General features: G+C 41.5%; 1 protein-coding gene across 1 annotated transcript in view; it reads left to right on the top strand.

Moving 5' to 3' along the window:
* Nucleotides 1-2057: 2057 nt before the first annotated feature.
* Nucleotides 2058-16201, top strand: part of KCNK5 (potassium two pore domain channel subfamily K member 5) — a 33057-nt gene continuing 18913 nt past the window's right edge. The window contains exon 1 of the mRNA XM_049833773.1: nucleotides 2058-2387. Within this exon, the coding sequence (XP_049689730.1) occupies nucleotides 2202-2387 (186 nt within the window). The 5' untranslated portion in view covers nucleotides 2058-2201. The remainder of the gene's footprint in view (nucleotides 2388-16201) is intronic.

Genomic DNA, 16201 nt, shown 5'->3' with positions numbered 1-16201 from the left:
GGCCAATAGCTTTTCAAGTTTTGCAAATGTCTTGGGCCAAGTGATAACACGTGGGAATAATTTTCATGTGGTAATTATGCATCATGAAATTCTTCTTTTCCTTTTAATTAAAAGTTCTGCCTTACAACTTCACGACACACGCCCCATTTTTGCCTTAATAAAAAAAAAGTTACTGTAGTTTTTCTGTAATATTCATTATTTTTAAAATGTTTGTTATGATGCCTTCTACTTGATCTCTCCTCTGGCACATATAAATGCTTCTTTTTTTGTTGTTTTTTTACTACCACAGTTTGGCAATCCTTTTCTCTTTTTAATGTTTCCTTTACATAACTGGGGAATCCCATGCAGAGACAGTGATGCTGATCATGTAACATGCTTGTGGATTTTGTGGTTTCTCCAGCCCTGCATTTAGGCTGCCAGGAACCTTTTGCAGATACATTTTTACTGAGCACTATACACGTCAGTAGGAAGGACTGCTTAAGGGGCCACGTAATTTTCTGTGGGCAATCTCACAAGACCATCCATTGGGCATGATTCAAAGTTTTACAGATAGGTGTCTCCGGATACCTCCTGACCAAGGCACGTTCCTTGGCCTTCCATGTGCTCTCCTTTTTATTTTCTTATATCCTGTTGTGTATTTCCTAATTGTTTTCTTCCTCTTTCCCATTCTCCCTCCTCCCATTTCAACTATGTCCACATGAGAAATTTCAGCTGGCTTATCTCAGCCCTTTGGTGTGTGCACTCTAGCTGACATACCTATACATCCCCAAATCCCTAGTTTTGATGCAATTGATATGGACAACTCTATATTTTGAGTGTTTTGTTCCTGGTGGTGGGGGAAAGCTGTAGAAGGCAGAAAATAAGTTACGCCCACAAAAAACAGTGATTATAAGATGAACCCTGTCCACACCAGAAGCACTTTGCCAGGTCCATAACACACCACTATAATCCTGTCACTGACTTGCTCTTTCCCTGACCCATTTAACCCCATTTCCAGCCTCATTGAACCCCCATTCCAGCCCCATTCATTCAAAACAGTCAGGTTGCCTTCATTCTGCTTTGAAGTGTGAAGGTGGAGGAGCATGCACTTAGGCATGGCTGTCAGCAGCTCCTGGGAAAGGCTTCACGAACAGGGTGAGCTTCAAGAGAGCTTCAGCCTAGATGGGGTTTTGAGCATCTTGTGGAAAATCACTAGCCAGGACCTCCCCCTCACTCCCGAACTCAGAGACACACAACACACATGGGCGTGCACAGGCACATTTATTGAACGTACCAAATGTATGAAGAAAGGGAGATGCAGTTCCTGCTGTAAAGGATCTGTAACGCTCACGTGTGGACAACATCTCCGGGAAGGGGTGAAACCTGCCAACAGCCGCCCTTCTTTTCTCCTCAGAGCTCCTGCTCGCCTCCCCCACCCCCGCACCCCGCCCCGCGCTTCGCTGCATCCAGGAAAGCCACAGCTCTCGTTTCATAGTCTTCCCGTGTCGAAAACAAGAAACTGCGCTGAACCTGGCAGCACGAGGGGGAAAAGTAAAATAAAGCTGAGGGACCTTACCCCTTCTTCCCTTGACTGAAGGCAAAAAACGGAGGGAAAAACGCGGCTCCGGGCGCAAGGACCACCCCTGTTCGGGGCGGGGGGGGGAGGCTCCCGCGGCCGGGCTCACCCCAGCGGCCCCAACGGCCGCGCGGGCCGGGCGGGAGAAGGGAGGTGGCGGCGCCGCTCCCCTCCCCCCAGGCAGCCCCTCGCGGGCGGACGATGGCGGTGGCCAGACCCCAGCCGCCGCTCTCCCGCCCCCGACCGGGGCCGCGGGGCCGGCCCAGCCCGCTGCAGGTCCAGGAGCACCCCGGGGCGCCCTGCCAGCCTTTCCCGCGGCGGCAGTCTCGCATGCGCGGGCGGGTGGAGGAAGGAAGCGGGAGGGCACCAAATTCAAATCGCTGCTGAGGAGGGAGGGGAGAACAACTGGGGGAAGGAGGCAGCCGGAGGGGAGTGGAGTGGTGGAGGAGGGAGGAGGAGAGAGTGGGAGGGGAGTGTGGAAGACTCTAAGGGAACGCGGCAGAGGCCAGGAGAGGAGGCACGGCGGACGGCGGGGAAGGCAGAGGTGTCAGGGAAAGGACAGGGCGGCTTCGGGCACCCACGGCCGCAGAGCGGGGCAGCCACCCCGGCCCGCCCGCCGCGCTCCGCCCGCCCTCCCGCTGGCACCATGGTGGACAGGGGCCCCTTGCTGACCTCGGCCATCATCTTCTACCTGTCCATCGGGGCGGCGATCTTCGAGGTGCTGGAGGAGCCGCACTGGCGCTCGGCTACCGACGACTACAAACGGCAGAAGACGGAGCTGCTCAAGCAGTTCCCTTGCCTGGGCCAAGAGGGGCTGGACAAGATCCTGCAGGTACAACGGGCGCGGCAGGGGCTGGGGCCGGGGGGAGCCGGGCGGCGGCAGCAGGTGCTGCCGGGCGCCCCGGAGCGGAAAATACCGCGGCTTTGGGCGGGCGGAGTGCTGCCGGGCTGGAAAGCCAGTCGGCTCCCCGGGAAAAGCCGACTGTAGCCGCGTCCTCACAAAGCTTGGTGCCTAAAAACCGTCCCTCGAGCGGGAGCGCGGGGAAAGCTCTTAATCATTCCTAGCTGCTTAATGATAGAGTGATTAAATGCGTCCGCGTTTCTTTCTCTCTCCTCCCCCCACTGATAATGGAGCTCAGGGTTGATTTCGGTTTTAGCTGGCTGGTCCTGGGGGCTGAAGGCGTGTACGCACGGAGTACGCTCCCTCAAGCCCGTCTGCTCCTAAACCCGGTAGCCGTGAATGCAGCTCTTGTTTTAGCACCCAGGGTGGTTTCTCCTGCCTCAATGGATGTTGTGTTATGAGGAAGGGAAGGTGAAGCCAAGCGTCTTGATCCTCTTCTGTTTGGTCTGATTTCCCTTCCTTCCCCTCTTCTTTTTTTTTTTTTTTTTCTTTCCCCGTACTGAATACTCTCGTTGTGAGGAAAACGTGTCTGGAGGTCCGAGTGCGGGTCCCGGAGGTCAGTCGGGGTAACCGGGGGAAGGCTGAACCCCTCGGACGGAGGGATGCTTGCAGCTCTTGCGCTGTTTTTTTTGCTTTAGGAGAATGACTTCTTTCCAAGCCATGAGTTGATAATTGTCCTGATAAATTGCTCGTCTGGCAGAATGCCTCTTCAAAACTAATTATTAATCAATAGTATGTATTAAATCATAGAGCAGTATAAACTTGGTTAGTGCCTTTTTATGGATGTGGTATCCATTAAAACGTGGTGGCAGGCAATGGTGAACCATGAAAAGTAGGCTGCCCAGATATGTGGGGCTCCAGTGGTGAGAATGAGTCATTTGGGACTTTATTTCAGAAATGTTTATATTGACTAGATCTTCTGGTCATTGTGTTTTGGATTTTTTTTAATTATTTTATTTTTAAATTCACTAAAAGTCTACTAAAATGCTAATATATAGAAGACTGGGAAAATGGTTGATTAGTTCTATTGGTGTAATCTATACTGTGCAAGCCTATAAGAGGATATGGTTCTTGGTCCTAAAAGTCTGTGGTTTAAATTCTCTTTTTTCAGTTGGTGGCTGCTTTCTGTCTGCTTCAGGTAGCAGAGCTTTCTGGTAGTAGTGTCCATATTATTACCATCTTAGTACCCTATTAAATGTGTTTGTGGTATACAGTGGAACAGGTGGGTGGAGGCTTGAAACTTTAAAGGGATGTTGGAAAATGAAAGACGTACTATGTTTTTTGAGTATACTTTTGCTGTTCAGGAATCTCAACAGAAATCTTACTCTGGGTTATATCCCAAACATCCTCAAGAAAAACACCTGTATTTGGATTGGGATGCACGTTAAGCCTGGCATGCTTAACTTGCTGCAGACCTAATGCAGAATCTAGATTCTGGCTCAATTTAGGATGAAATTCATGTTGGTATGAGGGAATCATTAGTTGTTCTGGTTTGGGTTTTTTTCCCCCATGATACTTATCACAGTTAATCCTGAAGTGGCAGAAAGATCTTTCTTAAAATTACTATGAAAAAACTATTGGAAAGGTCATTAGAATAGACTGTGTGATGGAGCAACACTGTAGAATGGGGATGGGTGCAGAAGCAGTGGGGAGAAAAAAAATGGCATAGGGCGAACTATGGCCAGATCAAAATACTTGGTTTGAGTATCTCTCCACAGCACAACGTGGAAGGCCCTCCCTCTTCAGTGTGTGTTAGCTCCTGGTGATATTCTCATATTCATGTGATTTCAGTTTTACCTCTACTTCTAATCATACCTTAACTTTCCATGTCCAGTCTTGCTGGTCTGATGATCCTTCATAGATATTCTGTTGTCATTGTAAGCTCAGTTTAGCTAAAATGTTAAGCCTTATCTTGCTCTTATTTCACTCTTACTGGTAACTGGAAACTTCACTGCTTGCTTTCTTCCAGACTTGTAGTTTTGTTCCTGTTTTTACTCAACTTCTATGTGAGAAGTGATGGTAAGAACAGGAGTGGCCTTTCTTACAGAGGAGGATGGCAAGGTGAAATCTAGCATAGCTGAAGCTGAGGTGGGGGAGTATTCATGTAAGGACATCAGGATTTCATCACAAGTAAGCTGTAAAGTATACCAGAAATAGTCTTTGTAGTTGTTCTTTTTCAACCACTACCCATGCTGCTTCTGTTGGGTTCTGCTGAATCTTTAAAACATTACTAACACCTGTTCTCTTTCAGCAAATTCTGGTCATCCTGTTCTCATATCAAACCTCCAAATATTATTATCTTACAATAGATCCAGAATATTATTGATTTGAATATGTGCACACACACACCCCTCCCCGGTTTTGTCCCTTTGAGTCTCTTCCTCTAGCCTCTTCCATGGACTCCCTGAACTTGTTCTTGAGATCTTTCATGATTTGACTCATTTGTCTGCTCTTGTCTCTGTTTTTTTAAATGGCCTTCAGTCTTCATCTTAGAGCCTTTTCTCTCACTCTGCTTGTGGTCCCCACTGACACTCATGTGACTTTACAGAGCTGCATTGAGCTTTACTATTACTTCACTGATATTCTTTTTAATATCCCCATTAAAAACACAGTAGAACATAAAGTTTTTCAACAAATATCACCAACTATAGAATTTGAAATGGTTGTTAGTAAAATGAAAGAATGCCAATGAATGTTCAAATTGAACTAACAATGACCATTTTGTTTCCAGAAGCAGCTTGAAAGGTGACAAGGACTGACTTATTCAGAGACTGATCTCTGCTGCCCTTGTTCCCCACCCAGGTTAGCTTGTGTGTTCATCTGAGCCTAATGCTAGCTGTAAGTGCAATGGAAACTGTGTGGAATGGGTACGCAGTTAGATCTGTAGTGTGATCTTAACCACTTAAAAAAACAAGTCGGTTATCAGCACAGATTCTCAATTCACATACAGACTAGTATCTCTGTACCAACAGTTCAAGTGATTAAGTGGGCTGTATTAGGTCAAATACTGTCTAAAGTTTATATTCTGTAATAAAGGTTTCACAACACATTACAGTAGAAATACACTGCAATAAATGTTTATCGAAATTGTGTTTAACATACTTTCAGAAAACTCAAGCTGAGTATTGTAGGATATGCTAAAAAGAAAGCCTTTTTACCCAATCCTAACTGAGACATGCCTAAAAATAAGCTTGTTTAAAAACAGCTTTTAGAAGTCTTTTATGTGAAGAAACCACTTGGTTTTGATTATTGTAAGTACCATATCACTTATCATAACTATAAGAGGTAAAGAAAGTACTTAAACTCTTCTTGGAGAAATGCTACATAGACCCTGATTTTAAAGGTGACTCACTCTGGACAGTATATAGGCTGGTCACTGCCTGACCACACTCTTCTGGGTAAAGCTGATTGCTTGAATGAAAATGTGGCTGAGATGCTTCACATGACAATTTATGTAGGCCTCCAAAGACACTCACCACAACCATGTATTGACAGAAGGGACTGTGTAATCTCTCCTCACTATGTACAGTTACCTTGGCATAGAAATGTCTCATAACATATCTGGAATATCTGCAAAAATAAACATTTTTAATAATGATGTAACTGTGCCATATTTATTGGCATTGTAGAATCGTAAAAGTAGTGTAAGATCTCTGTCTGTTGATAAAAGCCTATGGCTTGTTCATAAAAGTCTATGGCTTGTCCTTGCCACTTGCTGCTGTGGCCCGAAGTCCTGGGACTCTTTAGGAAGGGGGAGAAGGCAGAGATCTGCAGTGATGACACCTTTGCCTACCCTGCTGTAAGATGAATTTTGGAGACTGAAGCAAATGCAAGGCAATTTAGTAATTTCCCTCTTCTCTAGTTCCTTACTTTTACTCTTTATTGCTCCATCCTGATTGCGAAATATCAGCTTAATGATAAAGGAGCTATTCATGCAAGGAGGAACCTTCTTGACCCTCATGTCACTATTCACATGAGCAAAGGTTTGTCAACACCAGGCCACATCTTATTTACTGGGAAATCTCTTTTACTGGCCTGCCACAGTCATAAAAAAATTAAATGCTTCCCATTAATAAACATCAGGGCCGGTGACAAAAAAGGGAAGAATTTGAAGATGAGTGAAAATGGTTACTTTCAAAACAGCAACAAAACGAAAAGAGAAACTGCTGGCTCCCTTCAGGAGAAGCAGTCAAACATACTGAGTATGAGAACAAATAATTGAGGTCTTTATTTGAAAAGCATGCAAGACTCTAAACAGGCCTGAGAGATAACTTTAGAAACCTAAATGTTTAGACTTAAAGCCCAGTGCTGTGAACAAACATTTAGAAGACTTTTAAGGAGAGCTTCTGCTGGGATATACATCATACACAGGACATTTATGCTAAAGGAAATAAGTAAAGTGGCTTAATATAGTTTCTCCCCTCTGTGGTTTTAAAGCCAGGAGTGTTTTTAAAGTTTTCTCCACTCACAAATACCAACAGGTGCATTTACAGGATTTTAGTTTGTGTTTGAGGATGCTGAAGTTTGTTTCTAGATTTGTTTATTCTTGGAGTTTGTCAGTTTTATTGTGAAACTTTAAAAATACTCTCTGATTCTGATCACTGTTTCCCACAATACTTTACTTCCAAACTTCTACCCCAAGATTTAAATCTGTGTGCAATACTCTTGACCGAGTTTGCAAACTATAGTTTTCTTAAAAACTTGAGCTAGGTTTTAAATGCTTTTTGTTAGTTTAATGTTTAATAAAGAGATAATGGCTTTTGCTTACTCTTTGTAGAGTGATTTGTTTTCCAATGTAAAGTTAATATGGGCATATCTTTCATAATCTTTGCCTTCCCCTGTGTTCTTCAGGAGGTGCATAAATGAGATTCTAGACTACTAGGGTTTGTTTGGTTGGTCCTTAACTACCTGATCCCTTCCATCTAAGGTACTGAAGGTGGGGGAAACAAATAGGAGACTGAATCACTTAGAATGCCAGATGAGCTGTACCTTTCAAGACTATGACTTTTGCATAGGCCGAACAAGTAAAGGTAAGCGGCTACCGGACAAGGACAAGTGACTGCCAGTGGAAATTCTTTAATTGCAAAGTTGTTAACAACTACATCTAATACCCCTTGTATAAAAACTTGACAGTGCAAATTAAGGCTTATGCCTGAGAAATAGGTATTGCTAGATTTTCCAATTGTATATCTCTAATTATGCACCCTCTAAGTTCAGCAGGGATGAACTGAGATGAAAATGTAGGACCACTGTCCACAGTTCTCTGTGGCATCTCAACTATGAGCTATGGATATTGCCACTGCAGCATTAGGAGAAGAAAATTGAGGACAGGCAGTACTACGTTACTCCATAGCTTTTCTCTGGGTGTTTCTACATGCAAAATCAAGTTTAAGCAGGCATGCTTTTCTGTTGTGTTTCCCCCCCCCCCATCTTTTTCACTGTTTAACCATTAAATTGTTTAAACTTTGTTGGAACATAGTTAAACAAAGCTGATAGTGCATACACTGTAACTCTCTCTGCTGATGGAGCAATAGCAATCGATCAGAAGTTATAATTTTCCTGCTATGGGGTTTTCCTTTTTCCTGCTGTGGACTTAATCCTTGAGTGCTTGTAGTATGTTGTCCTTTTGTTACTTTAGGACAGAATATTTATATTACCTGATGTGTTACCTTCTGCTACTAGGCGTGTTTTCTGGCAAGCTCTGCTCTAGAGACCATGGCATGCAAGAAGATTTGCAGGTTATGAACAGCTTGTTGTCCTAAAAGATCTTGGAACTTCTGCTTTGGTTCACGCTGTATATATAGTTATTGCAAGATGCCTTCTGTAGCCAGTGAACAAAGAGTGTAATGATGACTTTGTATAGATTTCCTTTTTTAAAACAAATTGTTCTTTTTGCTATTAGTGCTAATTAAACAAAATGAATTGTTTTGCTTTTCTCTGAATGCTGTTGACCTTCAGAGCAATCACATTTCATTGAGGTACTGCAAGTAGATGTCAACATCGTAACATACAACCAGAAACAAGCTGGGTTGCAAGTGGCAGCAAATAGTCTGATTAACAGGGGAGCAAGTGAGAATGCTTTCACAGTTTGGTGCTGTAGACCTGCTGATCACAGTGTCTGTATTTGCAGGGCTTCTATTTTGTGCTGACTCTTGTATGATCCCATGGATTGAATACCTATGAGCAAGTAGTTAAATTTCTTCATGGAGTATGTCTTTAGGTTTTGTTTAGTCCAAAATAAGTTCAGCTCATAAGCTTCGAGTCTGCTCTGAGTATGAAACAAAACATGTTAACGGGACAACTGGAAGGGTTGCACTCTTCATCTAAATTAAAATCCCACTGTGGCCATACCTGAGGCTCTCTATGGTGCTACAGACATCCTCAGGAAAGCCACACTTAGAAGCAGATTGAACCCTTAAAATACGGCATGCAATACACACTGCATTTTTACTAGCTCTATTTGTTGAAGGGATGGCCTAGGCTTGAAGGCATAACCGTCTTCCTTTATTTGCTGTCTTCCTTCCGATTCAGGCTCCTCAACAGCACTGCTGGTTCTAGTGTTACTAGATCTTTTCTTTAAAACACCAAGTTCTTTAGCAGGGAACTTCAGACTGGCAGTTTGTTTTCTGTGTCCACCCATCTTATTTTATTAAGTCTTTATATTAGAGTTCTTGGATATTACCGTGTTAGTTATGTACTTATCAACATTTTAATTGTTGGCAGGAGAGATGCCTCCTAGGCATGCCTTGCCCTAGGAGCTCTATTTACAGTCAAATCTGTAAGGAAGTTATAATTTATTTTTTTTTCCCCCCATCATATTGTGTGAACTCTAGTGGATCAAATGCACCCTTAGGTGCAAAGCAGCTTCTGTAATGTTTTAAACTCAAACCTCGTACACTGTTTTCTTAAGAGAAAGAAACATGAGTGATGAAAAGGGAGTAGGAAACTAATAATAGGTTGTATATCATAGCCTCTGTTGAATCTGAAATCAAGTTCCTTCTCTAACAATATGTGTATCTGTAGTGTTTCTTGTGATGGACCTGTTTTTTTAACCCCTGTTGTGGGATCAATTGCTACAGATTAGCCTGTCTGTAGGACTGTGTTTCTGCCTTAATGAAATGGTAGACACAGATTGTGATTGAGCAAACTGGGAAATACTAATTTGACTTTGTTCTGTGCTGGCATCTTACAAATATTGTGTAAGTGGGTTCCAACTGCTGAGAAAGAAAACCCAGACCTGTGTGTCTCTTTGACGTTGCAACAGGTGCGAAAAAAGTCCCAGTTGAACCTATCACAGGTCTCTGAACTCTGATCCTTCTTAACAACAAAGATGTCAGCTTTTTAACATTAACTTGGACTCCAAAGTAAGTCATAAGATTGTCGGATGATGGCAGTTAGAGAGTGATAGCTAATGAAACTTGAAAATAATTCTGCAAAGGGTTGTGAAGGTCCTGAGGTAGAAAGCATAGTCAGATATGATACAGTATTTTTGGTGGCTTGGCTAAAATATCAAATTAATCAGTGATGACTTCTGTGCATGACCTCCAAGCACTGATATTGCGGCTCCTCTTTTCTACTCCCAGTCCAATCCAAGGCAGTAAAAAAAGGTTTGGAGTAAAGTTGCCTAAGAATCATGCGTGGTCCCTTGCTAAAGAAACAGCAGCTGGGAGTATGTTTGTTCTGCCTTACGAGGAAGGTGAGGCTGATGAGTCTTCTCCAGGCACCAAAGAAATAGGGGAGGTGTTTGGAGGCAAGCAGCTGTATAAAGGAAGGGGTCTAATGAAACTCACTGGTGGTACTGACTTCTTCCTTGGCTTCTACTGCATTGGTCTGGCTGGAGCCCTCATTCTACTACGTGTTCAGCTGTTACAGTTGCTGCTAACCAGCTTCAGACTGTAATGCAAATATGTTAAAATCAAGTTAAATTGTTGAACTATGATAACTTGCCAGTTAAGTTAGAATTTCAATCTTCAGGCCTGTGTAAGTGGTGTGTACATGACTGCAGAATGACAGAGGGCAGCTTTGTAATCAATACTTGCCTTGTTGGCACAAGGGTTTTTGAAGGGCACTGGAGTTTATGCTTAGAAAATAGCTCGCTCTTATTGGTATCAATGCACTCTGAAAGCTTTTCACCTGTGTCACTATCAATTTGCCCTTTTAAAATAATACTTGCATGTTTCCAACTGATTTTTTTTTTTTTTACAACTTTTGGGGCAGACGGCAAGAGAAAGGAGAGGAAGAATGAAAAACGTTGAAGCTGTTGTAGCAGCAAAACCAGTCGCTAATTTTGTTGTGTCTCTATGTGATTTGTTTACAGTAATACTAGATTTTCAAGGTAGTGTCTTAGCTGGATTGTGACTGTAGGATAACTGCGCTTTTTCATGAACTTGCTATGTAGTCTCTGCAAGGTCCTAAAGCTGTCAGCTTGATTAATGAAGGGAGCATAGATGTCTTTATCTTACATGTAAGAAAAGTAAAATATAGTTCACACTCTGAGAGTGCCTTGGCTTTATTTGCATGTGTTTTAAGAATGCTTGCTCAGTTCTGCTACAATTAGACAGTTGGTTATTTGGACAGATGTCCCCACAGCTGTCTGCTTCTTGTTGTTGTTTCCTAGCCGAGAAACACTGCAATAAAGTAGTTTCACGCTAGGCATTGACTAGGTGCTTTCAGCTGAATTCTGTGCATCTTAGGAAAACAGTCTCACTTATTTGAGGTAACTGCAGCTTTTCTGTGATTTTGATGACTCTGAGCATCTTGCATGTTGAGCAGCTTTTAAGCTAGTGGGTTCTCTACTTAGCAATGTGCAAGTGCTTCCTCTGTCTCAGCTTCTAAGAAGATTATAGATGCCTGCTGAATGTTTAGAGATATCAGTTGCAGGAAATCCAGGTTAGGAAGGAAAAGAGTGTAACAAACAGAAGGCAGCAACTACAGTGCTTCTGCTAGCTAATTCTTCTTCCCTTTAATACAGTAGCAAGAAGATATCAAAGGGGTTTGGCTTTCATACATCCTCAGGGATGGGACAGTTGAGAAGTGTCAGGGCACAGAGCCTGTTAATTACCTGCCACATGTCAATGCTTGTACATTACTCTTTGCTTTCAACTTGTCTTGTCTTAGATGCTTAGGAGTGATCTGCAAATATATGGGAAACTATGAATCTGAAAGTGTGCACTGTTTGGTAGTCTTAAAATTGGAAGATATTCTCAGTGGACTAAACCTGCCATTTCACTTAATCAAAATACTTTATACATGATATATTCAATGACTTGTTTACCATCGGTTTTTATCCAGGAGCTAAATGTGATAGGGGACTGAAAAGATTATTGAAGTATCTGCTCTGCTTTTTGTCAAAGTTTTTGATTGGAAGCTCTCTTGGGAAGAAAGACCTTTATGTGCACTTAGTAATGCAGTGCTGAAGATAATAGAATAGCAGAAGATTGTGTTCCAATATGCATGTTGTATGTGTGTGGGTTTTTAATATTATACTATTCCTGCAAAAATGGGGTTTGTGTGTATGCTGACACAACTGTGTTTAAGAAATATTTTAATGCATAGGCAGTGCTTACCAGCAAACTGATGCTATGACCAGTCTAATTCACTCATCCAGCAGAAGAAACAAGGTAGACTAGGCAAGTTGTGCTATTTCAGGTCTGAGACTGTCTAGATCAGACTGTTTTCCAGTGTGCTTATCTTAGTAACTGATCACACTTCTTTCTATCCTGCCGTAATTGTGCTGGCAGATCTCTGTATCTATATTTGAAAACATTTGTCCAGACCAGCCTCCTCTCCTTCCTCAGTCCTCCTCAAAGATCAGTCTTGAGCTAATCTAGTGTTGAAGGGATTTATAGTAAGTAACATAAAATTTTGTCTCAGGTTAAGCCCTGGATAAAGCTAAATACATAGTAACAGGAATCTCAAAGCAGATAGTATTTCTGTGGCAGACTTTTCCCCCTTGTTCCTCCTCTTAACATAAACCCATCACCTTGCTATTCATACAAAGCATCCTGTCCATGTTGACACTGGAAGCCTGCCTTGTCTTGCCTCCTCCTCCTGCTGTCTGATGGACAGATACAGGGAGAGAGACTCGCATGGTTGAGGTTATGTAAAGTTTTTGGTTGACCCTGGAAACTTTGTTTGTTTGGCTTAACAAGGTGCGTTAGTAAAGGTTCTACCCCAAAGAGTTAATAGCTAACAGTGTGACCCTGTTTTGCTCCTGTTCTGTAGTTCAAATGTTTACTTGCTTAAAAATGTTGTTACACTTGGTACTCTGCTCCACCCAAGTCTGATCACTTTCAGTTTTGTTTCATTGATTTTATGCTGTTGGGACAAATAAGATTTTCATTCTAGCATATGTAAGCTCCCTGAACTGTCAAGACAAGCAACAGTTGTTTTACCAGGATGTGCTTGCTTCTTTTTTTTTTTTTTTTTTAAACTTATTTCTCCTTAAGATAGGTTGTTAAATAGGAAATGAGATGGGTGATGCTACTAGCACACTTGGGCAGCAACTTCTAGTTTGTCTTCAGAGAAACAAGACCTTTAATGTATTGAAACTTGGGGATGAAATACAAAAATGCTTGTGAAACCAAAAATTTATAACATTTTGGTCCTAGCTACTAAGAAACGAATTCCAAAGTTTTCAAGGTGTTCTAACAAAGTGACTTTCTGTACATTTCTTAATCTGAAGCATGTGTTTATGCATGGATATGGGAGAGAGCATAATATGCTTCTTAATGCAATGATACTTTATGCTGCAATTCATTCACTAAGTTGAAAAGCTTATTTAGGCCTCTGTAAGCAAAGTTGTCAAGCTTGGATCACCTGTGTTTTGACTTGTCCTTATGAACTATTCTTATACATGGAAAGCAGGGGGGGCAGGGGGGAAGCTTCATTTTAAACTCAGCTTCCTCTTTTACTTCCCCTGTATAGTATCAAGGCTTTTCTGTCTAAGTATTCCAGTTTATACTATTTTATGGGTGGGTGAAAATCTGCAAAGATTAACTAGATTGCTGAGTTGCTGCTCCAGGTCTTGAGGCCTTGTTTGAATAAAGGGGTTGGGGGGGAAAATTGCAACACTTTGAAGATGTGGTCCAACACCTCCTCATCTAGTAAATTAATCTCAGTAAACTGTTTTTATTGATACTAGGATTGTTTGGGTTTAATTTAAATCTACTTAAATCAATTGCAGCTAAACTGAAATATATTATTTTGGAAACTTAGACTGCTGCATGGGTTAGCATCTGCTTATGCAATCGGTACCAACTCTGTTGCAATAGTCTGATGTAAACACTGGTTCTAACCCTGCCTAACATAGGTCACCAACTGGTGTGGGGGCTTGATTAAACTCTTGACTCTTCTGCTTCCACTTTCTTATCTCTAAAATGGGGACAACAGCATTTTTCAAAGCTCTTTTAAAGGGGAGTTGGCTACAATAGTCACCATGTATCTATTCAGATAGAAAGGAAGCCTAATCTGCTATTATAGATTATTCCAAATTCTTAATTTCAGCTGGTGTAACCTAAAAGTTGTTGAAATACTTTTTTTTTTCCTGCAAACAAGGAAATGTGTGTTATAAACAAATTGGCACAGAAGCCCTCAAAATTAATCTGTATTAATGAAAGCTATGAAATCATCTGATAGATTTTATTTCTGAATGAGAGTAATTGGAGACCAAAGAAAAGTTGGGACACTCAGCATCTGCAGAACAGCTGCAGTTCTCATGCAGCAGTAACCTTTAGTTAATTTGTCTTCAAAACATGTCTATGTGGAACTTGGGAAAGTGAAAAGGAAACAGTGCTATAATTGCATTAATCGCAAGAGGAAGGGAATGCTGGTAAAGCACTGAATATGCTTTTCATCAAAATAGTTTATTAACTAGTTCATTAAAGTAGAATCTAGTCCTGAAACTAATAGGGGAAAAAATCCATATCAACTGTTAAATTTTATAGTCGTGATCTGTCAAAGAAACCAGCTGCCTACATCTATTGCATGTAAGTGGAAAGGAGAAATAACGTTAAGCAGCATTAGTTCATTCAAGCATAGGATCTGCAAGTATCACAAATAGGTGAGCTTCAGCGTTCAATTCTGCAATGACAAAATAGTTTCAGTTAACTAATTTGCTGAATTATGAGTTTTACTTATTATTTAACTCTGCAGAAAGCCACAAAAAGGAAATAACTTTGTTGATCTCTTTCCATTAATACTCCTCACATTGTTTGTCCTATGAATTATGACTTATAGGAAAATTAACTGTCCATGCTATACATCATACACAAGCAAGTCTTAAACAGTGCATGCTGTAAAAATATTGACATGCCTCCAAGAGGTTAATATCCCTACAAAATAGAATGTTTTTCCAGAGGAAACAGTAACACCTATTTGTCCTGCAGAATGGAAGTAGAGCTCCATTTGTTCAAATGATTTTTTTTTTTTAAATTTTATTTTAATGAGATCTTACCACCTAAGTCTCGCTTGACTTCATGTTTCATCCTAAAATAGAAACTATTCCAAAACTTGGGGGTTTATTGGAGAATTAATTAATTCTCTCATTACGATTGTTTACCTTTAGTTGTCTTTTTCACACATCTGGGCTGGCAGGTCACTAATAAAGCATGCTGTTAGCTAGTTATGGCAAAGGGAGGGTTAGCAGCAGGATAGCAAAGGTTGGTAGTGAGGAGAAACTTAATCATTCAACTGTAATGGTTCAATTTGCCCCCCTGCCCCCCCCCCCCCCCCCCCAAATAATCACCATGTAGCAGCTTATGACTACTTGATTTCTGATCAAACAGTGGCTTTAAGTTCTTCTGTGCTTTCTCTTAGGGGCTTGATTACATGATTGATTTCATTTCTAAGAATGAAAACTGCTGATGTAGCCACAAGAAAGTTCATTATTACACACTTAAGGTACAGAAACAGCAATAAATATTTCCAAAGACCTGACTACTCACAGTTTTCCTGTCAAGTCATGTGAGCAATGCTGGCTTGGCCTCAACTTGCCTTGGTAAGGAAAAAGGGGCATGTGCTTATGTCCAACCTTGTTTGGGCTGAACATGCTTTTGTGGCCTTATTCTTGAATTTACTGCGTGCAAACTGAAGCCTCAGACTTGAGGCATTCCATTCAATAGAGGTAGTTTGGGAAAGCAATGGGGAGTTTCCCTGAGGACGGAGAAAAAATCAAAATCCAGAACTTGTTGCAGACTATGAAATCAATAAGCATTATCCAAATACTGGCTGGGCAGAGTACAACAGGATTCCGCAAACGTGTACACAATGTGAGGAGTTTTTAGAAAACACTTATGTGTCTTTTGACTGAAAATTTCTCAAACTGCCTATTTTTAAAATACTGTTTTGTAAAATAGAGGTTTATGTTGGAAAGCTGAAAGGATAAATGTAATTCTTGCTTTGCTTTTTACAAAACAAAAGAACAAAGACCTATCCTTCTTCACCCCCCTCCCCCAGCTGTGTAGTGTTTCTGCTGCAATCCTTGATTAGTGTTCTGTTTCCGTTATCAGCTGGAATATTTTCATGCAATACTTGCTTAATTCGAAGAGGATAGCTCTTGTTATGTCTGTAGCTGTAGATGTAACAGCCATCTGTAAAACTTCAGTAGAACAGCACTTTGTATAAGTAAGGAGTGCAAATTATCGTTACAAAATCACTGATCTTGACTAGTACTTCTCTTAAATGTGGCCTTAAGATGAGGCTTCGCAAAATCAGTAGGGCAATGTGTCCACTTTGTAGAACTATGA

The sequence above is a fragment of the Accipiter gentilis genome, chromosome 30 (genome assembly GCF_929443795.1).
Source record: "Accipiter gentilis chromosome 30, bAccGen1.1, whole genome shotgun sequence".
In the NCBI taxonomy this organism is placed as follows: domain Eukaryota; kingdom Metazoa; phylum Chordata; class Aves; order Accipitriformes; family Accipitridae; genus Astur; species Astur gentilis.
Note: the sequence above shows the minus strand (reverse complement) of the source record. Positions and strands in the feature narration are given on the sequence as shown.